Below are 26,906 nucleotides of genomic sequence, written 5' to 3'. Positions count from 1 at the left end.
TGCAGTAGCGTCCCAGCTGACTCTGAAGAGTTCTCTTGCTCACTTTTCCCATACACCCCTTCTTAGATTTAGTTCTTGGTACTATTAATGTGCCAAGTGGGTGGTTCCCACTGCTCATTGTCAGTTGGTAATGCCAGGCGTGATTGGCATTCAGCAATGCAGACCCACTGGAGATATTCAGTGTCGGGCACCAAACCTAAGAGCATGCACAAGTGAATGGGATATAAACAAAGGAAAGATTTTTGGACTCTGAAGGGCTGCGGCTACAAGGCTATGCAGCTGATTTGAGGATATGACTCTTAATCGCAAATTCTGTCTAACGGGAGGATCAGAGCTGTTGCAGCAATAGTCTTCCTGTCAAAATGACTGGCCTCAAATGAGTCAATGGGGTTTGTCAGCCGCCATTGGTGTCGTACAACGGATTCATCAGTGCCATTAATTGTTATACAGTTGTAGAAGGTGGGTGGTACTGTGGCATGGCAATGACAGAAGAGGGTACAAATTACTAAAGCTACATAACTGAAAATGGCATTTGCCGTTTGCATTAGAACATTATGTTGATTATGATGTGACGTTTCTAGTATATCGATATTAAATACTTGCGAACATTGACTTGATATGGGCTGCAGCACCTCACCTGCTCAGCCTAGACATTATCCTGTCACATTAAGGCCGTGTCTCTCCAGAGATGCCTGATATCATATAAACAATACTCCTATCTAGGTCTATCCCTGGCTGTTACATTCTCTAATGCAGGCAGCTTGTGGATTTACATGTCCTTCCAGCAAATAGAACATCTCCCACTGGCCAGCATCATATAGGGGGCAGAATGTCCTCCCAGCAGCCTCACTAGGCTTCACAAACATGGTACTGCAGCACCCATCAGTTCTCTTCTCCCCCAGCTGTGCTCCGGCCAGCAAAGGGGTCCTTCCTGACACATCACTACACGTACTCCTTATCCTCCCTGCTGCTCTGACAGGGCAGCGGGGCTTTACTGGTGCTCCATGCGCCTCTGGAGGGGTGGGCTTATTGCAGCGACTCCTGGGCTACTTTTGTCAGCAGTGGAGCAGCCATATTCAGTAAGGGGGATGTGGGGCACCGCTTACCCTCCTTACACAGCAAATGGAAGCCATAGTGCAGATGTGAACAGAGTGACGCTTGAGCTGTGTGGGTTGTTTGCTGCATGACTTCTGATCAGGTTTACTGCACATTGTTTAGTAGTCATGCTTACATATGTGCAATCAACTCATTTTTTTTCCCCAAGAGATCCTTATGTGGTTGCAATGAGATCCGTAACCTTGGCATCCTGCCCACCATCAGTACAGTACCTGAGAAGTGAGGTGCAATGTGCAGGGTTTCTTATACACAGTCGGAATAAAGATGAATGCCAGGTAATTTAAAGCTCTCCAAACCATCACTATAATCAAACTGCAAGTGAATTTGATAATTATAAATCTCTCGTCCATGATGAAATGGCTTACATATATGCTAGCCAATAGTTACTGTAAAATTCTGATACGTATGAATGCTCTGGCTGTCTGTTTCAACCCCTTCCATGAAGAGAAAAAAATCTAAATGCCATATGTTGGTAAATTCTAGGATTATGCAAGGGGAGAGGCTTCTATTTAAAGTGGTTTACTGTTGTCGGACTACACCAGTACTGAACTGACCTCGTTGTCAGATGCCAAATTGGTAGATATTGCTATCAATCTCATCACGGGCTTCCATATCTATGAATAATGTGAAGAATTTCATGCTATAGCAAAACTCTTTGCATGAGAACCCACAGAATTCTGTTTGAAGACCTTACACGTTCTTATACAGAAATATTTTGTTTGCTGATAGCTTTTTTGCATTTTATACAGAAAGAGGGCGTTGTCATACAAAGGTTACTATTACAAAGGTTACAAATATTATTGATCATAAGGCTTATTGACATCTACAAAACCATTTCAAAGCTCTTAAAACTTGTCTAGACAAGAAAATAGCTGCAGTCAGGGTATTATCTCATTATAGTCTATTTCTGTTGACTGACTAGGTCTTTATGTTAGCACAGTTTAGTATTGCTATTTTTCCTGTTGACTTCTCATCTTTTTAATCCTTAATTCCAAGGATAGGTTTTAGTTTCTATGTGAGGTTCAATAGTCCAATCAAGATAGAAATACATACTTATTGCATTCTCAAAATGTAACAGTTTGTGCCATGGCATTCCCAAGTTATTTCTTTCATATATGCTGGCCATGCTGAAAAATAGCCTAAACCCATCCAATCTGTCTGCTACTCTATCGCTGCTTTTCTGCTCTTTCCAACCAAGAAAGTTAAACCTGCCAAAGGAGGCAGTCTGTGAATAAAACCTCACAGGCCGCCACAACTTATCGCAGAACTCAGCGGTCCACCAGCTGACTGCAGCCTGTAAATGCAGTGCTGGATGAATGGAGATGCAGTGCTGGGATGGGTGAGTTTAAATATTTTGGTCAAGGCAACAGCCAAAAGCATGTGTTTTGAGGATTTTTATTTTTTTTTAAACACGTAACTCCTTATTAGGGTTTAATTCACATAACCGTATGTTTACTGTGTATTACGTGGGCTCTGTACACCCGTGTGATACAGGGTAACTCACAGGCAATCAATTGCATTGCCTTGTGCAATTCTGACTAGCTGTGAGCAGAACTACGTAATACGTAAGCGCAAAGAAATGCAGCGCCCATATGCAATTAAGTTTTGTATCGGCGGCTATATGAAACATCAGGGCAAATATAAACGAAAAAACGGATGTACTGTCCATGACAGAGTGAGTGCGCAGGGTGAGGCGGGCTTCATAACTATAAAAATGCTGTAAAACCCTGCAGGACCCTCGCATTTACACTTTGTAAGCCTGGCCTTGACCAGCCACTTTTCAGTATTTCAACCAGTCTTCATCCCTACTTTTCAAGAGCTATAATTTAAGGTCTCTTCTGGCCGCTTGCCTCCATTCACAGTAAACAGTCATTCATAGATGTGTAATTGCCTGTCTAAACAAGCCGATTGTCGTTCAGTTTTTAGGTGAGAACCAGAATCGCCCCAATTGCTGGAGTCGCGGTGTCTGCATAGGCTGACGGTCGCCGTGATTACTCATTTGAGCGATTTTACTTGGGGTGACTGTCAGCCCACGTAAAAGTAACCTACCTTATGAGTGACTAGGCAGGTAATGTGTAAACTGTAAACAGTGTATCAGAAAGCTGTTTGCACATGGTTGTCTCTGAGCTAATCTTTTGTTACATTGTTCTTCAAAGTTTGTAAGGCCAGCTCTAGACCCAACAATTTAAGTTTACAATATTAATATGGAGTTGTACCTTTTACTTTACAGGTGACCTACGTGAACCAGATGACATCTGGCATAATGCCATACATTGAAGAGAATCTCACTGGCTGGTCTAATTCTATACAAGAGACTGCATCCTCTTGTATTCGCTTTTTAGAGACCGCCAAGGTCTGCACAACATTACTGTAAATACCCATTGGACTCCCTTTCTACCTTTCAAAAAACATCCTGCCCTAATCGTACACTTCAATTTTTTGATATTCTTCTAACTGATCACAAGATTGACTTCACACGTGTCATGTTTCAACCCACAAAAAAAAATCTGATCACACGAATCACTGTCAGCAGGCTAAGTCTTTGTGGAGACTTTTTGTAATGCTACTGCGTGTCCATTTTTAAATCGAGCTACAGCTGCCGCCCAGAAAAACATAGTTATATGCATTCTTCTGGACTGCAGTTGTCAAAATTGATCATAGCACTACAAAACCTCTCCATGAAGCTCAGCCTTATCCTGCACCCCCTGCACTAGAGTTCCCACCATCACAGACTTGTTCATGCACTGCATTACTTGTACTTGTCTTTCTACTCCCTGCCCCTCTACTGCTCCCTCCACCACTGCCCCATGCAAATCCTCCCTATATGTTAAATGGGTTGTTCGGGACCGGCAACCCTCTTCAATAGGGCTGTATGCAAAAAAAATTCAGTTTATTTTAATCAGTCACCAAGATTCAGTGCTAGAGCCTTGCTGTGGTCCCGGTGACACGTCACAGGAAACTAGCTGACCGCTGCAGCATCACAGCTCGTTCTCCTGGTATCAATGCACACATGAGCACAGTGTCAGGAGTTTGGGAATGTGACGCTGCAACCTCCCATTGGCTGTAGTGGTCACCGGACTTCCTGTGACATCTGTTACTACAAACAATGGGACCACAGTGGGGCTGCAACACTGGGACCATAGCGGGTCTGCAGCACTGGATCCTGGTGGTCACTAAGGGGTAAGTAAATTTCAGTTTATTTTAATACAGCCCTATTGAAGCAGGGATTTACTGAAACCAGACAACCCCTTTTAATGAGTAGAGAACAATTGTGGTATCTTGAGGGTATGTTCACATGTTGTGGAAATGCTGTAGATTTTGCACAGCAGAATTGGCTACAGAATATACACAGCATTTTTGATTACCAACAGTCTGGATGAGAATACAAGAAATCTCATTCCTGCTGTGGAAAAAATCTTTAGCGTAAACTAACCTGCGGTGCAGATCTTACATCTGCAGCATGGCCATGTATGCCGCAGACTTTAAGCGAGTGTCTCGCCTCTTCAAATCAGGGGGTGAAATCAATGGCAAAATTCACATGAATATAGCCCAATAATCCTGGTGACTCAACTACTGAAAAGTGAAGCAAACCGATTGCAGAATATGGTTTACATGTATTACAATTAAGATTTGTACTGTAATTATAGAACCTGTAAATGTGCCTAATTGCATGCAGTGTAATTTCATTAGTGACTGATATTTATTGCTCGCAGTACAGACTCTGTAGATGAAGACATTTTGTATAGCCACGATCACTTCTACATCTGCTCTGAATTGTCTTAGCTTTGTAAAAATATAAATATGTAATTAAAAAATTGTTGCTATAAAGCTGCCTTGTCTGAGCTTTCTATAACTACTTTGTAACACAAGAGGGCGCCAAATACTAAGAGCAGGTTGTATCAGCCTTTTTCTGATGGGGCCTCAAGTCACAGCATAGTGATGTTTGGACCTCATGATCGGTAAAAGTCCGGGTAAGAATGAATGACGCAGGATTCCTCAGATAACTGGATGATCCGCTGCAGGTCAGGAGACGAGTAAAGATGAGTGACTAGAAGCTTTATTTAACGATCCTCAAATAGGAAGGCAGATGATGGCAAACCTACACTACACTAGCCCCTTAACCTCTTAAGGACATGGCTCTTTTTTTCCACTTTCGTTTTTTCCTTCTCACTTTTAAAAAATCGTAACTCCTTTATTAATCGATGTAGCAGTATAAGAGCTTGTTTTTTTCCTGGGACGAGTTGTATTTTTCAATGGTGCTACTTAATGTGCCGTGGAATTTTTTTTTCTATGTTTTTCAGTACATCATAAATAAAGTAAAATTAAGAAAAAATTCCGCCATCTCTTGGTGTTCTGTTTCTACAGCGCAAAAACTGCAAAAAAAGACATAACTTGGTTCTATGGGTCAGCAGTACTATTACTATGATACCAAACTTAGTTTTGTAGGTTTTTTTGTTTTTTGCTGTACTACTTTAAAAAAATAAAATCTTTTTAAAAATTTTCCGACGCCATCTTCTGAGCGCAATAACTTTATTTCCCCTAGCCATCCTGACAACATGCACTTGGAGGTTGTCCGCTGGACACCTGTTGGGACAGGAAGTGGAAAATACAAAGTTAACTCCCCTTCACCAGCTCGCCAAGTCTTCCTGTCACTACAAGACAGTCCTAGCAGACCTCCAGGTGTATGCCGGTGGATGAAAAAAAGAACTCCAGGCAGCCTATCTGCCCGGGGGGGTTGTCTCCTCTCTCATGGAGCTGGCAGGGTCTCCGCAGGTGAGACCACATATGCGGGAGCCTCACCCGCAGGATTTACACCAGCTTAGCTCCCTGGTGTGCTGCTGTAGCACCACTTACTCCCTGGTGCTACCCAGGAGGGTTTTTGCAGGCTGAGAGAGGCTGACAATCCCCTGTACCTCAGCCCTGGCTCTCCCCTGGCGTAAGGCGGCATCCGACATGGCCTCTGACAGCCCCGCTCTGAGAGTCGCAAGAGCGACGGTCCAGACTTCAGCAGTGGTAAGGTGAGTCCCTGCTGCAGCGAGATCTTCCCCTGGGTCTGAAGCAGGTGGCATGATGTCAGACGTCACTAGGGGCGTGGCTACCTCCCAGGGGTGTGGCTAGCATGGAGAAGGCGCAAAATTCAAAATTTTAACTCCCGTTTCTGCAGGATGTCAGCCAGGGAGGATATTGAGAGTGGTCAGCTTGTAAGTAAACCTGTTGCTGGGGATTTGGGGATCTGCTTAAGCTTGACTATTGGAATCCTGCCTATCTCCGTGTCTTTCAGGAACTGGATATGCAGAAGAGCAGGGATGCCAAAAAACGGATCCGGAAATGTCCTGTCTGTATGAGGCGTCTAGAAGAGACCTATTCTAAATTGCTTTGTACGGCAAGGTGGTCCGTGAGTAGGGCAAATCGGCTATGGCAGACTTGCCCTGCAGCCAAAAGGGCGAGGCGGGTGTTCACGGAGGATTCAGAGGAGGGACAACTTGAGGATTCTCCATCGGAACCTATGCCACCGACGGAAGATAATAAAAAGTATTTCTCCTCATCGGCTGATATGGCTCAGTTGCTGATTACTGTACAGTACACTATGGAAGAGGCTCCACAGCAGCCCTCCAAAAGTTTATTCCGGGATCTTCAACCCAAGCATAGACCAACGGTTCCTGTACACAGCATTCTAACACAACTGATCTTCTCTGAATGGAAGCAGGCGGAATATACATTTTCCCTGCCTAACAAATTCAGGGATTGTCCAATCCTTTTCACTGGATGACATCCACTTTCTGGAAATTACCCCTAAGGCAGACTTGGCAGTTGCCAGAGTGTCAAAGTATGCTTTACCATTTGAGGCTGTCTCACAGCTGCGGGACCCGCAAGATGTTAAGGTGGAAAGCACAATGAAGGCAGCTTGGGAAGTCTCCACGCTTTCTGCGAAAACAAACATCACGGCTATGTCTGTTGCAAGATCCATGATGATCTGGCTAGATCAGCTGCAGTCGCTGGTTGCCCAAAGAAGCTCTAGAAAGGATATCGCCAGCTGTTTGCCCCTTCAGCAGGCGACTCTTTGATGGAGTCTGCAAGATTCAGAGCCCACTCGGCGGTGCTCTCTAATGTGGCTAGGGGGGCCGTTTGGGTCAAAGCCTCGACTGGAGACAGCAGATCTAAGAGCAGGCTTTGTGCCCTTCCCTTCCAGGGCCACTGGATCTTTAGACCATCCCTGGAGTCCCTGTTGGAGAAGGCTTTAGACAAAAGCTACGGGTTCCCAACAGAGAAGCCCTACAGATGTCCTTCCCCGTCTTACTCTCCACCCTTCCTTCATACAAAGAGGAAAACCGGATGCTGATCCTACCCCAATGGTGGAAAGGGTGAGACTTTGCCTGCTGGGCCTTCTACAACTCAGACTCTGCAGGTGGGGGGTAGACAAGCCCAATTTGCCCCCAAGGGGGAGGAAGTGACATCTAGTCCTTGGGGCTCTGCACCTCATCACCAAGGGTTACAGGATCGAATTTTTCTCTTTCCCCCTTCCTGTAGGTTCGTGGTTACCCCCTGCCAGTCGCCCTAGCTTAGTCAGGCTCTACGTCTAGGGGTGCAAGAGCTACTATCCTTAGGGGCCATTATCCAGGTCTCTGTGGAGGACTACTTCATGGGGTTCTACTCCCCCCTGTTTCTTGGTATAAAAAACATTTTAAAAAAAACAAACAAATGGTTTTTATAGGACCATCATTAATCTAAAGTTCCTAAAACAAGTTCATCACTTAAAGAAGGTTTAAGATGGAGTTGGTGTGGTTAGCCATCCTGCTTATTGCTGTAGATAGCGTAATGGCTATCATCTACCTCAAGGATGCTTACTACCATATCCCTATTCCTCCAGATTCTCAACAATTACTGTGGTTTGAATTGTCCATCAAAGGCTCGGTACTCCACTTCCGGTTAGTGTTTGCCCTTCGGGATCTCTTCAGCCCCTCATTTATTTTCTAAGATTGTATTAGAAATGGTAGCTTTCCTTTTGGGCCAATAATGTTATGATGATTCCATATTTGGATGATTTCCTGCTGGTGGCAGGTTCGGGTTCTGGCGGATTTCACCCTTCACCTATTTCAGACACTCGGCTGGATTGTTAATTGTGCAAGATCTAGTCTCATTCCAGAGCAACGTAAAAAGTTCTTTGGGGTAGTTCTTGACTCACACCACCAATGTTCCTCCCTTCCCCTTGAGAGGCAGCAGGCTGTGCTGGATGCTTGTCTCACACTCTTCCGCTCCTCCCTGCGGCCTATCAGGGAATGTATGAGGGTTTTAGGCCTCGTGACGTCCTGCATTTGTGTAGTTCCCTGGGCTCAGCTCCATGGCAGAACCTTTGTTCTTGGGAGATGGGATAGATCCCCCTTTTCCTTGGATTGGGTAGTTTCCCTATCACCGAAAGTTAAAAGATCATTAAAGTGGTGGATGTCGACTGTTAACCTGGCCGAATCTACAATTTGGTACCCTGTGTCTCCAATCGCCAGCTTCCCAGATGCTAACGCGACTAGCTGGGGGGCCCACATAGGACATGGTTATGTCCAGGGGGGCTGGATCAAAGAGGAGGCAGCCCAGTCTTCTAATTTCAGAGAACTGTGCCATTTGGAAAGCTGTGCATGGCTTTGAGGCAAAACTCAGGGGTAGACATGTCCAAAATTTTTTCAGATAATGTCACAACTGTATCCCTTTATTTGTCACCAGGGATCCACCCAGAACCCGCGACTTCAAGACCAAGCGGCGAATTTTCTCGGCTGGACAGAGCTGCAGACCCTCTCCATCACAGCCTTTCACGTAAGGGGACCCGAAAACCAAACGGCAGATCTCCTCAGTCGCAGGCAGATAGACCCAGGAGAGTGGACACTACACCCCCATGTGTTCAATAAGATTACAGAAGAGTGGGGGACTTATTCGCCTCTCAGAGAACACCAAATGTCCCAGTTTCTTTTCCAGAGGGGCAGTCAGGCATTTTCTAGGAGTAGATGCTTTCTCAGACCTGGAACTGGGAGCTCGCTTATGCTTTCCCACCTATACCCTTAATCCTGATAGTCCTGAGGAAGATTGAGGTCTCCAGGCACCCTAATAATCAATCCCTTCTGGCGCAAGAGGCCCTGGTTCCTACTCCTGGCCGCTTTCTTGATCCAGGGCCCTATCCATCTACCTCCGAGAACTGACCATCTGCAGCAAGATCCTCTGGTATGCCCAAAGGTCCAAAGGTTCAAACTGGCAGCCTGGAAGCTGAACGGGTAAAATTTTTGAACCATGGCTTGTCAGACAGTAGTGACTAGCCTCTGTGTTTTTATTACACCTCTGCTGCCACTACCTCAATTATTGTTGGACTGCGCTTGGGGATTGGGTGGTCCATAATCTCTTTGTGGCTCTGCATGGTAAGGTACCTCACCCATGTTTTGGATCTACTAAGGAGTGCTGCCAGACACTTGGAATTTTGATAGCCTCTGTGAGAAAGTCCTAAGGGGTCTACCAGGAGAATATACGTTTAGAGTTTGGGATACATTCTCAAAGTGTGTGGGCCATAGTATCCATGATCTCCATCAGCCGGATATTTTGCTAAATCCGGGACTACCTGCAAGACAGCCCAGACATGGCTAAGCCCTAATGCCCTCAAGGTCCAGGTGGCCGCCTTGGGAGCCTTTTTTGACCTTCCCCTTAGGCGACCACAGACTAATTAACAAATACCTTAAAGGGGTGGTTGGGCTTCACCTCCTTAGTTAGGGAGCTAGCCCCCCTCTTGGGACCTTAACCTGGTGTTTTAAGCACTCTGTGAGCACCCATTCGAACCCCTAGAGGAGCTCTCTATTAAGACCCTCTCCGATAAAGTAGCATTGTTGATGGCTATCACGACCGCCAGATGGATAAGGGAGATTCAGTCCCTTTCTATCAAAACCCCCTATATGTTTCTATTTTCTGATAGGCTCAGGCTTGAACACTATCCTTTCTTTCAGCCTAAGGTCCTTACAGATTTCCATAGAGAGCAAGCTATAGTCCTTCCCTCCTTTTTGTCAGGATCCTCGCAACGTCAAGGAACAGAGGTTCCATAGCTTAGACGTCAGACGTGCAGTATTAACATATTTGGATGTTACCAAATCCTTTAGAAGAAAACAATTTCAGGAACCGGCCAAAGGTGGGGCCGCTACTAAGGACTCCATAGCACAATGGGTCAAATGGGCTATTGAGGAAGCATACCAATCCCAGGGGGTTTCCGTTCCAGACAAGCTTAAAGCCCACTCCACTGGGGTGGTTGCTTTTTCCTTGGTGGGGAGAGATCAGGCAAAAACAGACCCAATTTGCAAGGCTGCCACCTGGTTCAGTACCCACACGTTTACCAAGCATTGCCGCCTGAACCTGGAGGCCGGCAGGGATATGGCCTTCGGGCACAAGTTGCCGCAAGCAGTATTCTCCCCCTCCCCCCTAAAAAACCCTGTGTCATGTCGGCATTCCTCAGGTGTATGCTGTCAGGATGATGAGAGGAAGACAGGAATTAAGCCCTACCTGTTAACTCCCTTGTTGAGTCATCCTGACAGCATAGGGGCTTTTCCCCCTCCACTTTTTCTTCTGTGCTTATTAAACGTAAAGTAACGTGTTTTGATGTATGGATTTGTCTAATAAAACTTTCATTTGAGTGAAGAATCTGGTCACTGTAGTCATTTGGTACACACTGGTGAAGGGGAGTTACCTTTTGCATTTTCTGCCTTACTGTCCCAATAGGTGGCCAACTGACAACCTCCAGGTGTATGCCATTAGGATGACTTAAAGGGAATTAACAGGTAGGACTTAATTCCTGTCTTTTCCGTTGACATTGTTGTGCGAGGGCTCATTTTTTACGGGCCCCACCATAACTGTATGCATGCATTTGTCCATGTAATGTCAGTATCTTCTGTGTTGCATGAGTGATGTGTATTGCATAGCTGTAGCACTGAAAGGGGTAAGTGGTATGTGAGCTGACTGTCTGGAGAATGTATCTGTTTGTCACATGACCTTGTAGTTTCTCCTGTTCACCCGTGAGTCCTCCCTGTCACACCACTTCGATGTGTTTCCACGGTTTTCCTGCTGGCGTGTATTCTGCAGTTGTGATCCAAGTTATTACAAGTAAAGTGACCAGTTACCCATCCATTTCTGGAGGCTTTCTCTTAAAAGAACCCTGAATGAGGTCATTTGCTCCGCCATCCAGGAATTCCCCCGCAGCACAAGAAACGGTGGCGTCACATAAGACTAAGGTAATCAGCATTGGGCTTCCTATTTATTAACCTGCCCTTCGACGTGTCACTGGTTACCCTCTGGGTGGGAGGCGGTATAGCCACCATGGCCCACTCCTCGGACGCTGCAGCGTCAAGTCAGGTGACCTTGGAAGCCACGGATTTTTCTAAATCTGTCACCAAAATGATCTTTCAGTTTCACTAATGCTTTCAATAAGTGTGGAAAGAGGCAGCATCCATGGCAAGATTTACAAAGTTAGACACTTTATTCCATCTTGGTCCATACATAAGGACTATAGCAACGTTTCGATCCTCGATCTTTGTATATCGTTGATTTAGATCCGACCCAAGGTGAGACGTGGAATCCTTGAAATTGTATAAGAGTTGCTCGGCTTTCATGTAGCCTATTAATTGAGTGCTGCTGTGGATGTTTTTGTGTGAATGCTTTCAATAGATGTGCAACATGTGCTAACTTGTAAAAAGTAACTACCTATGTATTCGAAATTAGTGAAAATTGTTTTTACAGGATTTTATCGTTACACTTCTTTCACCATACGTATTCCAAAATTCCTGTTGACACTGTTTGTTTAAAGGGGTTTTCCAGTGAAATGCTATTGATGGCCTATCAAGATAAGTCATTAATAGTTAAAGGGGTTGTCTCACGCCGAAACGTTTTTTTAAAAATTCAATAGGCCCCCCCGTTCGGCGCGAGACAAACCCAAGGGATGGGTTAAAAATAAAAAAAATTTATTACTTACCCGAATCCCCGCGCTGCGGTGACTTCTTTCCTCCTTTACCAAGATGGCCGCCGGGATCTTCACCCACGATGCACCGCGGGTCTTCTCCCATGGTGCACCGTGGGCTCTGTGCGGTCCATTGCCGATTCCAGCCTCCTGATTGGCTGGAATCGGCACACGTGACGGGGCGGAGCTACGAGGACCAGCTCTCCGGCACGAGCGGCCCCATTCACCAGGGAGAAGACCGGACTGCGCAAGCGCGTCTAAAGACAGCGAATTTAGACGGATCCATGGCAACAGGGACGCTAGCAACGGAGCAGGTAAGTGAATAACTTCTGTATGGCTCATAATTAATGCACGATGTATATTACAAAGTGCATTAATATGGCCATACAGAAGTGCTGAACCCCACTTGATTTCACGAGACAACCCCTTTAATCAGCATTGGTCCGTCACTTAGGACACCAACCGATCAGCTGAATGGGCACAAGCTGTCAGCGCGGCAATAACAGTTGAAGAGGAAGCCTCCACGCCAACCTCTGTAGTGGCCAGCTCTTGTAATTGCAGGCACGGCTCTCATTGAAATCAATGTATGTATATATCCTGTTTTACTAAAAATATTGTTGCTCAAAAATTTTACTTGTATAGCTGCCTGGACACTATTTACATTGACTTTTTTTTTTGTATTAACGGTTATAAGCCTTACTCCAAAAAAGGCCTTAATATTTACAGCATCCTCAAAAACCCTGAAAAATCATGCTGCGTCCTCACAAATCCTGAAAAATTATGATAGGGCTTATTTTTGGGGTAGAGCTTATTTTCAGGGAAACAGGGTAAATATGCTGCTCAAGGGAATACTTAAATTACACACTGGATATCAAAGGAAAGATTCACATTTAACAAATTGCTGATTCACTGGAAAATCTTTAGTTAGAAACTGTAATCAACTAAAGCTCAGTGCTGAATCACTGATTTCCATGATTGGCTGCAGCAGCAGCCTACTGTATGACTTCCCATACGCAGGCTGCTGCAGCCTGTAAACAGTAAGTCACAGGGAAAACCCGTAGCTGATTTCAGGGAATGTACAAGAATGCAGAAGAGGTGAATATTAGCTTTATTTTACCATGGGGGACCTTTTTTTTGGTTTATTAACCCATGATAAACCATATTTAAAAATGTTTTCCATAAACTTCTGTGACCTCTTAGAACTGTAAGGGTATAGTTGCATGTGGCAGATTTGTTGCAGAAGTCCCATTTAGATAAGAGTCACAAATCTTTAAGGCCGCCTTCATAGTGTATTAATACAGATTTCTGTGTAGAATCAATATTCTACACTAAAATCTGAACAAAATTTGAGTCCCATTGTTTTCAATGGGAATCCATGCCATAGCTTTTTTTCTAACACTGATTTAAGTCCTCATAGCAGATGGTAGAAAAATGACATCTCCTATTTGACTGATCCTTCATAAAGTTGAAAATGCAAGCTGTAAAAACGTGAATTTCCATGTAAAATTCGAAGTACGCTAATTTTTCCTTGGAAAAAAATTCTATGTAAATTTCGCCCACATGAACATATCATAAAGCTGTGTTCACACACAACTGATTTGGGGTGCATTGTGTTGCAAAATTTGGAGTGGTCTGCAGCAGATTTCACCCTTTCACTTGCATTCAAATTGAATTTCACCCTTATTGGTGTATTCACATGCAGCAGACTCTTGGAGAAATGTCTGAGCCCATTTTCAGTTTCTGCCCTCTGAAAAATACTCTAGGTGCAGTGGATATGCCAAAGTAATAGAGCTGATAGGCTATCTCAAGGGAATAAGTATGAACAACATTCCATATCTAGATGACCTCCTAATTATCTCAGTCCAGATTCTATGGGGAGTCACTTGGGTCAGACAGTTAATCTAGCTAAACTGGGTTGCTTTATTAATTTTGAAAAATCTAGCCTAAACCTGGACATTCAAAATCCTCCTCAAGGTACTCCTCCGCTCAACAAAAGGCTTCTTTTTCCTACCTCAAGTAAAAAGGGAGGATATTTTCCAATCCATTTGGAAATTTAAAGGGAAAGACTTTATAAGAGAAGCCTTAAGTGTTAGGCCAGATGACAGCTTGTCTGCAGATGGTCCCAAGGGCACAATTCCACTATAGGCCCCTCCAGCAGGAAATTCTGTCTGCATGGCATAGGAGGCAATTGTCAGACAAACTTTAGATTATCCACCCAAGTGAAAAGTCCTCTAGAATAGTGGCTTGTCACCCCGAAACCTCAAAAAGGATTTAATGGTCCATATCTCCATTCAGGTTGGTAACCCACCAACGCATGCCAGTCTGGTTGGGGGGCACAAGTAGCAGACAAAACTTCAGGGTTCCCAGCCTTCCCACATCCGCTCTCAATCTTCGAACACTAGAGAACGTAGAGCGGTATGGGAGACTCTTATACAAACAGAAAAAATAGGATGTGGAAACATGTAATACTATTGGAAAGCATTTTACAACAGTGTGTTTTATTCGCCATCAGGGTGGCACTAGACATCACGTTTCTAAGAGCTGTCACTGTTAGAATGGCTACACGTGTCTTCCGCCCTCTTACTATTCCGGGCAAACGTGGGTGGTCTGCACCTCCTCTATGAATAATCTTTTGCCATTTACTTTCCACACTACAGGAGTTAAGGCTGATTTAGACACAACGAGAATCGCTCAACATTCACTCAAAAGAACATTTTGAGTGATTCTCGTTCTATCTAAATGCAGGGACGTAGTGCAGTTTTCATGCTCGAGTCATTGATTGCTGAAGTCTAGCTTGCTAGAATTGAGCGAATCAGCTGTTCTCAGAGGAGCAGGCTGTTATTAGCCAGCTGCACAGATAAGATTCTCTGTGCCTGTGTCCTGCTGTGAATTCACAGTGGGGCACGGGCTGTAAGCGCAGAGAACACTACAGCTGTTTGCTTATGCAGAACAGATGTAGTGTTTGGTGAGAGAGAGCAGCAGCGTCCAACTGCGCCTGCATAGCTGTATAGTAGCTAATTAGCTACTATAAAGTATGCAGAGATAATCGCTCCAAACTGTCGCTCAAAAGTGACTTTTGAGCAATTAACTGTCAGTGTAAATGGGGTATTAATCCTCCCTAGTGCTGGGTACTTTCAATCAGCACTGCAGAAATTAATCCTCTCCAGTGCTCAACCAGCTGTTACCCTCCTATTTAGCTACACTGGGGATCCTCCTTGTCCGAGTATTGGTGTGTGTTTGTCGGTCACCCTGCTAAGTGAATTTAGCATCTGCCCTGATTTCTGGTCTCCTACCTGCTTTCCATTTGCACTCTGTGTATCCTGACACCAGACCTGATCCTGGTCACAGCTCACTGTTCATGTTGTTTTTCACCAGTGTCCCTGACCACTGCAGCTGCCATCCACACCGAGACTACTCTAGGAGGTAGCGGCCTGTTTGGTTTCCCACGGCGAAGTCCAGATCCCCTGTACAGGGGTTAAAGGGTGAATACCGGGGAACCATCTGGACAACGCCTTTAGGTTGTTTGGCACAGTGGGTCCATATTAGCTGTCTGTAATAGTCATAAAGCATATTCTGCTGGTCAGAGAACAAATTAAGGTCCTTATTGGCTGTTCTATTAAAAAGCTCCCAAAATGTCATAGGGGACTTTTTGAGTTGACAAACTAGCCAGGGAAATGGTATTTTAAGCAGTCTTCAACCAATTGACATTTCAGCCCATATAGACCTCTTTGCCTTAAGGAGGAACTTGGTGCCACAGATTCTTCTCCCTAAATCCAGTGAACAATCTTCTGGCACTAGATGCACTCTCCTAAGATTGGGACATGGACTTGGCCTACACTTTCCCCTCTCTTCGTCTGATCTCTTGAGCTCAACAAAAGACCGAAAACAGCCAGACCAGGGTAATCATCACCCCTGCATGGAGAAAAATACCCTGGTTCTCACTGATGTCATCACTGACAGTTCAGACCTCGATCCCACTGCCCCGTAGGCAAGATCTTCTGTCTAGTGGGCCAGTTTTCTACCAGAAGGTCCACAGGATGAAGTTGGCTGCTGAAAGGCAGAAATTGAGAGACTAGGGACAATCATCCAAGGTAATGGCTACTCTCTTAGAAAGCCAAAAGTGTACTACCTATGCTATATACTCCAGGGTATGGGGAGAATTCTGTAACTGCTGCAGATCAGATCAACCAGATCTGAAAAACCCAGACTTCACGAGAATAATAGAACTTTGAGGGTACAGGTCTTGTTCTAACACTCAGCTAATTGAGCACAGATCCGCAGATTTCTTAGAGAGGCAGCTAGACTCAAACCTTTAGTCAGGAACTCTGTTCCCTCCAGGGGCCTTAACCTAGTCTTACAGTCTCTGCGGGCCTCCCTTTGAGCCCATACAATCAGTATCCCTAAAGATCCTGACTATCAGAGGATTTTTTTTTGGTAGCAATAACATCCGCCAGGCATAGAGAACCCTATTTGAAAGTGCTTGACAGAATAGTAATGAAACTAGATCTCTTCTTTTTACCTAAAGTGGTGTTGACAATTCCACATGGAATAAGAAATAATCCTGCCTGCCTTCTGCCAGGACCATAAAAATGTCTCCTACACAATCTAGATGGTAGACATGCAGTTTTAACCTACTTGCAGGTCTCATAGACCTTTAAGAAATCTAAGTTTCTTCAGTTCCAGGGTCAAAATAAAGGTAATGCAGCTTTGAAGTATTCTTTCGCCAGATGGATCAGAATGCCAACCCAGAAGGCATTTAAAGCCAGAAACTTTCCTTCCCTAAGGGAAGAAGGGCCCACTCCACAAGGGCTCACTTCCTCATGGGTTGAACGCAGCAAATGCTCAACAGAGCAGATTTGAAAATCTGCAATTTGGTCTAGTGTTCACACCTTTTCTAAGCATTACTGCTTAGACCTCCAATCTAGTAAGGAGCTGGCCTCTACATGGAAGGTCCTCCAGGCTGTGGTCTCCCCCTGATGGAGGCAATACCAAATTATAAAATAGTACCATGTGTGCTATCAGGAAGGACAGAATGGTTAAGCAAGGATTAATCTTACCATTAGTTCCTTCTCCATGGGTCCATCATGACAGCACTTACTTGCCCACCCTTACAGATTACTGTATAAAGTAGACATGTGAGATGTTGTATGTCCAGCAGTAATAAATATGTACCCGTTGCGATAATTTGAAGCCACTGGAGAAGGGTGTTAGGAGGTGGCCTTTTAAACTCCCCTTCCTGTCCAAGTGGGGTCAGAGGGCAATGGTCATGATGGACTCAAAGGAATTAACTATAAGATTAATCCTTGGTTTCGTGAGTTGTGCGTCTCATAATGCATAAAGTTTGATTTTCCAGGTCATCATCCCGACGGCCCCATTACCATGGAGGTTGCCTTCTGACCTTGGTAGGGACAGGAAGAGCCCTTAAAAGCACCTCCCTTTCCACCATGCTTCAGTGTCTTTCTGTCCCTACGGGGCCCAGATGAAGCAAGCTCCAGGAGATTACTCACCGGAGGCACGTAGCGCCGAAGATCCCCTGGAGGGTAGACGTCGGGGCGGCACACCTTAGCAGTCCCCCAACCTGCACCGCCATGGAGCTGTAAGCCGCCGATGCAGCGCTGGTCGTCTTGTGTGGGTCGGCATATTCAGGCTGCCGCGATTGGATAGTTCCTGGCAGGGGAACGGCAGCAGCGGCCCCCAAAAGGTCAAGATGAGTGGAGTCAGCGAGCTCTATTTCTGGCGAATCCCTGGAACTCCTGTCAGAGGGCGAACTAGAAGATCCGCCATCATTGCCCGAAGATAAGGAAAAATATTTTTCCTCCTCAGACGACATAGGGCACCTCATTAAAGCAGTGAGGGAAACCAGATTCTCATTTTTCCATATCTGGATGACTTTTTGCTGGTATCAAGAACCACAGAAGCCATACGCGCAGACCTGTCCGTAGTCTTGTCTACCCTAAATAACTTAGGGTGGATAATAAACAAACAAAAGTCTGATTTGACCCCAGGTACACGGAAGTCATACTTAGGTGTACTCCTAGACTCCCACGTCCAGGAATCTCGGCTTCCACTATCCAGAAGGGAAGACCTTATTCAAGCCGTAACCTCCCTGTGTCGGGCTACTACTGTGTCCATCAGAGAATCGATGAAAGTGCTTGGTCTTTTGACAGCCTGCATACAAATAATTCCATGGGCGCAGGCCCATACCCGACAACTACAAAGGTTCATCCTTGTCAGGTGGGACACGGCAGACCTCCCTAGACAAGAAGGTGAGCCTGTCCGTCCTAATTAAAGAATCCCTGCGCTGGTGGACCTTGCAGAGGAACCTGAGTAAGGGTACCTCCTGGTCACGGGAGCCCACCATATCTGTCACAACAGATGCTAGCAAAACCGGATGGGGAGCGCAAGTAGCCGGCATAACCCTACAGGAAACTTGGGACTCCCGAATAGCAGCACGCTCATCCAATTATAGGGAATTAAGAGCAATATGGGAGACCCTTCATGCGGCAGAACCCCACTTAAGAGAAAGGCATGTAGAAATCCTAACTGATAACATGACAGCCCTGTCGTTTTTTCGTCACCAGGGAGGAACACTACACCCACACCTCCAACAACTGGCGGCAAAGATACTTTGCTGGGCAGAATCCACCGTGCTGTCCCTTTCAGCTATTCATCTAAAAGAGTCCACAAACGTCATGGCTTCCTCAGCAGACAGAGCGTCCTCCCAGGAGAATGGGGTTTGAACCAGCGAATCTTCAACCAACTAACACGCCAGTGGGGAGAACCACAGATAGATCTGTTCGCCACGAGGGGAAATTCAAAATGCTGAGACTTCTATTCACTCAACACAAGACAACCCGTGCGGAGTGATGCCTTGTCCCAAAGCTGGGACATGGACTTAGCTTATGCATTTCCCCCCTTCCCACTGATCCCACACACTCAGAAAGATCCAGGCCAGCTGGGCGTCAGTAATCTTAGTCGCCGCCATGTGGGACAAGAGACCCTGGTATCCCCTACTAAAGGCTTTAACGATCCGGGGCCCACTTCGACTACCGGCCATGGAAGATCTCCTTCTCCAGGGCCCTCTAACATACTCGGGGGTTGAAAAATTGAAACTAGCGGCCTGTATGCTGAAGGCGTGATACTTCGAGGGAAGGGATTATCCCACAAAGTAATTATTACCTTGACCAAGAGTCGTAAACCTGTAACTACAGCCATCTATGACAGAATATGGTGAAGGTTCTCAGAATTCTGTAAACTAGATCCAGGGAAAATTCCAGATATTAATCTATCCCTAATCCTGGAATTCCTGCAGGCGGGCCTAGAGAAAGGCCTTAGCACAAGAACTCTTAGGGTTCAGGCAGCGGCATTAGGATCATACCTAGATTTTCCCTTGGCAGAACACTGCTGGGTTCGTAGGTTCTTCAAAGGTTCTTCAAAGGGGCAGACAGACTTTGCCCCCTTATTAGGGAGACCTTCCCTACTTGGGACCTGAATCTAGTCCTAAATAGTTTTCTGCAAACCACCCTTTGAACCCCTCTCCCAACTCCCCCTAAGACTACTTGCGCTAAAAGTTTCTCTTTTAGTCGCCATAACTTCGGCCCGGAGAGTTGGAGAATTACAAGCCTTATGTTGAACCACATATGCTAATACAAGATGATAGAATTACGTTTAAATTAGACCCAGCTTTCCTGCCAAAAGTAGTGTCCAAGTTCAGTAGAGAGCAGACAATTACTCTGCCCTCTTTTTGCCAAAACCTCCGTAATGACAGAGAACGAGAGTTTCACAGCTTAGATGTCAGAAGGGCCGTTCTAACGTATTTAGAGGCTACCCACTCTTTTCAAAAAAATAACTTTTCCCTTCAACATGATGACAGCATACACCTGGAGGTTGCTCACCTGCTGACCTGATGGGACAGGAAGAGGTAGAACATAAAAGGCACCTCCCCTCCACCAAACACCAGTGCTTTTCATGTCCCTCCAGGACAGCAGCGGCAGAGCTCCAGCGATGCTGTCCCATGCCGGAGGTTCCAGGACTTACTTCTGGCAGCCCCGGTTGCCCCAGTGGGAAGTACCTCATCTGGGAGCTAACCGGGGACTGCGTGGGCCTGGGTCCAAGGACGGGCTTTCCGGCACCACTGCGGCCATCATTCAGGCGGCGGCCGCCATCTCTAAGATATCATCCTCTGGCAGCCCCACTTGCCCCAGTGGGAAGTACTTCATCTGGGTGCGAATCGGGGACTGCGTGGGCCTGGGTCCAAGGACGGACTTTCCGGCACCACCGCGGCCGTCAACCAGGCAGCGACCGCCATCTCTGGGTCCCGGCTGTAGCGGGCGAAACAAGGAGTGTGACGCCAGACGCTCCGCAAGAGGGCGTGGCCTAGATGGAGCACACAAAGGGCCAGATTCAAAATTTAAAGCCCCTGCACCAGGCGGCTGGTGTTTTTTTTTCTTTTCACGCTAGGAATCGATTCTAAGGACAGGAATGGATCCCACAAGTGCAGGATGTCGGCCAAGAGAGGACCCAGAGAATCTCCAAACTGTAAGTGGTCCTGTGGACCAACCTACAGACACCTGCACTACACTTCCCTTACTAACAGAGCTCTCCCTTGTCATGTACGACAGGGATACTCAAAAACCTAGGGGGCTAGGAGGAGAAGTAAAAAGCGTCCTGTATGCTTACAAAACTTGACGACGACTCCTATTCTAAAACATTATGCGCTTCCTGCTCAGCGAAAATTCTGCAGGAAGAAAAATCTTCCCCCATGTCTGAAATCCAGTCAGTTGTCCGGGAAGAAACAGTCCTACCTCTCGGACCTCCAACTAGGGCCCTTAGGGGCCACAAGAGGGTCTGCTCCGGCAGTGTTAGAGTCCGACTCTGACATGGCAGAAGAATTTGATCTTGAAGATCTTGGAACTGTCGCAGGGGGAGAAAAAATATCTCGTTTTCGAAAAACGCTAACAGAGAAACCTTGCACTGTGCAGGACGTCATGTTGCGAGTCAGCTTCCACAGGCCACACTTAAACCATTGATCCTTAATGATTGGAATTGTATGGATCAAGCTCCGTTAATTTCTAAAAGAATTTTAGGAGTGTCCTTTTATTTGCAGACAATGAAGTGGCTATCCTTGAGGAGACGCCAAATGTTGACACTAAAAGAACTGGACTACCATCTGAGGATACGTCCCACTTAAAGGACTCCATGGACAACAAAGTAGACATGACAATGCGTAAGGCTTGGTCCACGTCCAGCTTCATTATAAAGCTAATACTGCGGCCACCTTGGTGGCTCGCTCTATGGCGGTTTGACTAGGTCAGCTTCTACGGTCCGCTTCGGAACCCGCGTGGCAGCCCTATCCAACACGAGCATCTATTCTGCCAGCCCCGGTTGCCCCAGTGGGAAGTACCTCATCTGGGAGCTAACCGGAGACTGCATAGGCCTGGGTCCAAGGACGGGCTTTCCGGCACCACTGCGGACGTCATTCAGGGGTAAAGTAGTGGTCAAGAGACATAACCTCCAAAAATAGGTTGTGTACCCTACCCTTTCGGGGCGGCTAGTCATCAGACCCCGCAAAAAGCGCCTTAATTCCATGTCCCTTGTCTACAACATAAGTGGGGAATGGAAAGACCGGAGGAAGCGGTAAGGCTCTTACTGTTGTCCCTCAACCTGCATCTTCATGCCCGCAGAAGATTAGTTCCCTTGTGCACTAGTTGGAGAAACATAGCTACTGACGGTGCCTACCACACGCTGGGAAACGATCCTAATGACAGGAATCGATCCCACAAGCGCAGGCCTGGTGACGGAGGGGTACAAGATTTGAGCTAGAACCCCGCCCTCCAAATAGATTCATTTTAACCTCGGACTGTGTGGGCTTGGGTCCAAGTACGGGCTTCCGGTTCCACCGTGACAGTCATCCCGGCACCAACCCTAGAGCAGGCTCTACTTAAGGGTGAACAAATCGTGCTGGATATCTGTGCAGTTATCCCCATCCCTAAGACGGAATGGGGGAAAGGGTTTTACTCCCCTCTTTCTGGTTCCCAACCAGATGGCTCCCACCGATGGAGACTATCAGAACCGCAAGCCCCCTGATTGGTAGGGATAACGTTATGGCTACGATTGACATAAAGGATGAGTATTATCACATCCCCAGTTATGTCAACTCGCAAAAAGTTCCTAAATTTGCGCTGAGAATGTCGCCTTCCCTTTTGGAATCTCCTCTGCTTCACGGATCTTCTCCAAAGGGGTGATTTGAAATGGTAGCCTTTCTGCTCAATCGTGGGATTATCATCCCCCCCATCTGAAAGGGGGCATAGCTCAGTAGATGGTTCCCTGCTAGTGGCAGATCCCCTCACTATTCTGAGGTCACACTGGGGGTCCACGCTTCAGCTATCTAAGGGTCTGAGCTAGATCATTAATGATTTTAAATCCAACATGGATCCGCACACCAGGAAAAAATTCCTGGAAGTCCTTTTGGATTTTCGTCTCCAATGTTCGTCCCTTCCTCCTCTAAGGAAACAGCTCATTCTAGAGAATGTTCTGCTCTATATAAAAAATCTACAGTTTCAATAAGAGGCGATGTGGATCCTGGGGCTAATGACTTCATGCATTGGAGTGGTTCCCTGGGCCCAGTTCCACAGCGGTGATCTCCAGACACTTATCCTCCAGAATGGGGACAAGTCACTCCTCACTTGACAGGACAATTCCTATTTCCACTAGGGCTAGATCCTCACTCCGCTGGCGGTTGTCCTCAGACAACCTTTTAATGGGGACCCCGTGATAACTGATGCCAGCGCAAAAGGGTGAGGGGTCACCTTTGAAGGTGGCCATATACAGGGTACATAGGACCCTCATGAGAGATCCAGGTTATCTAACGTTAGAGAACGTAATGAGGTTTGGGAAACCCGACGTAGCCTGCAAACAGTTTAGGGATGAAGCATGTGAGGATTTATTCCGATAACATGATGGCAGTGCCACTCATTCGCCACCAGGGTACCACCAGGAATCCTCTACTTCAGCATTTGGCGGGAAGGTTCCTTCAATGGGCGGAACTCACAACTAAGTCACTGTCGGCCTTCTGTATAAAAGGAGCCGAGAATTCAGTCGCGGGCTTTCTAAGCAGGAAGAAAGTGGACGCAGGAGAGTGGGGACTCCATCCCGAAGTGTTTAGCCTACTCGGGACAAATAGGGGGTACCCGAAATAGTTTTGCTTGCGTGAAGCGCAAATACCAATTGCCGTCTTCTCTTTTCCCGAGACTCGGAGAAACAAGCCTTAGGCACGGGCGCCCCCTCTCACCCCTGGGTTTGGGACTTGGCTTACGCTTTTTCCCCTTTACCCCTGATTCCGCTACTCCTAAGAAAATTACTGCGGCCAAGGCTGTCAGTAACGTTAGTAGCGCCTTATTGGCCCAAAAGACCTTGGTTTCCTCTCCTGAGATCTGTCAGTGGGAGAGCCTCTCCATCTTCCGTCAAGACTGGACCTATTGCTGCAGGGTCCTCTCCTCTACCCGGAGGTTCACAAGTTCAGGCTTAGAGTCTGGATCATGAACGGGTAAAATTCTTAGAAAAGGGTCTATCATCTTATAGGGTTTCCACTAATTGCGAGAGCCTTATGCCCTCGATGGAAAAGATTTATTCCAAAGTCGGGAAAAAATTCTTAGAATGGATGGGTCAGGACATCCAATCAGACATTCGTAAAAAAATTTAAATTTCGTCCAGGCAGGCCTGGATAAGGGTTTAGTCCAGATTCCCTCAAAGCCCAAGTAGTGGCTTTGAGGGCATTCTTTGATCTCACGCTTGCTGAGCACAAGGGGATCAGGAAATTTCCTAGAAGGGCGAGTAGACTGCATCGATTCATAAGGCTGATGGTGCCCCCCCTGGCATCTGACTATAGTCCTTCAGGCCTTCTGCGATTTTCCCCGTTTGAACCTATTAGAAACCTATCCATCGCCTTGCTGATGTACAAGGTAGCCCACCTTGTGGCAGTTATGTCGGCTATGTGCGTGGGTGAAATTCAGGCCCTTTCGCAAAGGGCCCCATATAGGACTATGCACCCTGATGAGATAATATTCTCCTTAGACCCTTCCCTCCAACCCAAAGTCTTGTCAGACTTCCACGGAGGCCAGCCAATAGTCATTCCAGCCTTTGTCTAAATTTTAAAAACGAAAAGGAGCAGAGGTTCCATACTCTTGACGTTAAAAGAGCTGCATTAGCGTACCTTGAGGCAACGGAAAGTTGCAGAAAGACTGACAAACTTTCGTTCAATTTCAGGGGCAGGCCAAAGGGAAGGCTACTTCTAGAGATTCCATAGCCAGGTGGCTCAGAAGAGCCATCCAGGAGGCTTACAAGGCCAGGGGCATTCCTCCCACAGAAGGTTTGAAAGCCCACTTTACTCGGGCGGTGGCATTTTCCTGGGCAGAAAGAGCGCACGCCTCAATCGAATAGATTTGTAACGCAGCCACGTGGACTTCTAGTCATACGTTTATTAAACCTTATAGGCTGGACATTAAAATCTAGTGAGGATGCAACCTTCGGGAGGAAGGTGCTTCAAGCAGTAATCCCTCCCTAAAAAAGCCCATGCCAGTTATTTGGTATTCCTCCAGGTGTATGCTGTCATGATGTCGGAGGGAAAACGGGAATTTTTCTTACCGATAATTCCCTTTCTTGAAGGCATCATGACAGCATACGGGCTTTCCCCCCCCCTACCGACACGGTTACCCTTGTTTGTTTAACACATGAGGTAATGTGCATGCTTATGATTTCTTTGTCTAAGGTGTGTGGTGCCAATAAAACACACCACCTGGTTAAGTATACTGTCACTGTGGTTATTTGGAACGCACTGGTGTTTGGTGGAGGGGAGGTGCCTTTTATGTTCTGCCTCTTCCTGTCCCATCAGGTCAGCAGGTGAGCAACCTCCAGGTGTATGCTGTCATGATGCCTTCAAGAAAGGGAATTATCGGTAAGAAAAATTCCCGTTTTGTCCAATTTCAGGGGCCAGGTAAAGGAAAGACTGCATCTAAAAGCACTATTGCGAGGTGGATCAAGGCTGCCATCCAGGAGGCGTACAAAGCTATGGGTCTCGATCCCCCAGGGAGAATCAGAGCCCACTCTACACGCTCCCTCTCCTCCTCATTGGCAGAGAAGAGCCAGGCGTCTGCCGAGCAAATCTGCAAAGCGGCCATCTGGTCTAGTCCACATACCTTTATCAAATACTATAGGGTTAACGACCAGTCGGACAAAGACCTGGGTTATGGACAAAGTCCTCCAGGCAGTAGTCCCACCCTAAAAGTCGCCTATAATTTGGTATAACTCCATGGTAATGGGGCCGTCGGGATGACAACCTGGAAATATACGAATTACTTACTGGTAGTCCCTTTTCCAGGAGTCGTCATGGCGGCCCATAGTTCCCTCCCTTATAGAATAATTATGTTCTTTTCAATGTAACTAGGACCGAATGAAGGTAAATTTTGGTTCCGTAAACATTGTCCACCGTAATAATTTGAAAGTCACTGAAGCATGGTGGAAAGGGAGGTGCTTTTAAGGGCTCTTCCTGCCCTACCGAGGACAGAAGGCAACCTCCATTGTAATGGGGCTGTCGTGATGACTCCTGGAAAAGGGACTACCGGTAAGTAATCCGTATCTTTTGCAATGCTGCAAGATAAAAGTAGCAGCATGTTTTATTCAGAGCACAAGTCCACTTTGTTAAGCAAAAACTGGTGAGTTCAGTCGAAACGTTGCAGGTGATGCAGTGAATTTGTGCTCTGAATAAAGTTTAAACCATGAAGGTTTGGATGTGAGTATTCATTCGTGTTTTTGCACCTCTGTTGCTGCTCTACACTATTTTTTTTGTGACTATGGGACGAATGGTTTCATAAATTTCAGGTTAGGTTTCATTGCGACAATTTAGGGGCTGTTCAAACTATTAACAACTTAACGGAAGGTTGAATAGAGTGCAGGTAAAAGTGAACAGTGATTTCTGGTTTTGTAACTCGTTAATGGGGAAGTAGCTGTTAGGCATGTGGATTTGGACATGGGACTTTTTAGAGGAGTGATGGTGTCCACTTAAATGCTGTGGGCATTGACCTATGGTCATTGGCGATCCAAGAGGGTATCGAGAGCTTTAGTGTTGAGGCTTGCTCGCTGTTGTGCTCGCTGTGGCGGGTGGAGGAGTACCTGGAGTTGGTTATGAAATTGGTCGAGGAGGAGAGGCATAGTGTGGATAGCCACCTTCTCCCCTCTCATTTAATGGTGTGTGTTGGTGTCTGGAGCTTCTTGGCTCTTACATGGGGGGATCCTTGCTGAGATGGGGGAGTTTATAGCCTTGTAAAGGCTAGTGGTGTGTCTGAGTCAGTTGGAGTGTGGCTGGAGGCAATTGGGATATTTCCTTTTAAATAGTCAAGCGTCAGAGTTTGGGGATCCGAGGACTTCCCCTTTAGTGGATAGTTAAACTAATGTAAGAATTTTGGTTAAAAGATTAATAAGTAAAATAGTTCGAAATAAAATATCTATTGACAAATTATCCAAAAGTTAAGAAGTGTTTGTCCCTATTGGGGAAGTAACGGGTGTGGGGTTGATAAATGGGAGGTTGTGAAAGTCATGATGGGGGGGGGGGGGGGGCGTCTATGACAGGTAATGACTCTAGTATACCCGAGTCAAGATGTAAAGGTACAGACAAACTGGCTGCACAAAGACAACCCTTACTCAGCGGCAGTGGTGTACATAGAGTAGATGGTGCCCAAGAGTGAGAACTTACAGTAAATGGAACTTTCAATTGTGCTGTCTTGTTTTGCCACCCAGGACAGGAGCACCCGGTGTTTGTTTCCTTTTTCAC

General features: G+C 46.2%; 2 protein-coding genes across 2 annotated transcripts in view; both read left to right on the top strand.

Annotated features, from left to right (window-relative positions):
- The window catches only part of ACOT12 (acyl-CoA thioesterase 12), a 65,848-nt gene extending 60,976 nt beyond the window's left edge, over positions 1-4,872 (top strand). The window contains exons 14-15 of the mRNA XM_066602952.1: positions 1,265-1,391; positions 3,347-4,872. Of these exons, the coding sequence (XP_066459049.1) occupies positions 1,265-1,391; positions 3,347-3,490 (271 nt within the window). The 3' untranslated portion in view covers positions 3,491-4,872. The remainder of the gene's footprint in view (positions 1-1,264; positions 1,392-3,346) is intronic.
- Positions 4,873-7,932: 3,060 nt separating this feature from the next.
- The window catches only part of LOC136628793 (avidin-like), a 73,666-nt gene continuing 54,692 nt past the window's right edge, over positions 7,933-26,906 (top strand). The window contains exons 1-2 of the mRNA XM_066604893.1: positions 7,933-8,028; positions 8,830-8,919. Of these exons, the coding sequence (XP_066460990.1) occupies positions 7,933-8,028; positions 8,830-8,919 (186 nt within the window). The remainder of the gene's footprint in view (positions 8,029-8,829; positions 8,920-26,906) is intronic.

Source organism: Eleutherodactylus coqui, chromosome 5 (assembly GCF_035609145.1).
Source record: "Eleutherodactylus coqui strain aEleCoq1 chromosome 5, aEleCoq1.hap1, whole genome shotgun sequence".
In the NCBI taxonomy this organism is placed as follows: Eukaryota; Metazoa; Chordata; class Amphibia; order Anura; family Eleutherodactylidae; genus Eleutherodactylus; species Eleutherodactylus coqui.
This window is presented reverse-complemented; position numbering and strand designations above follow the sequence as displayed.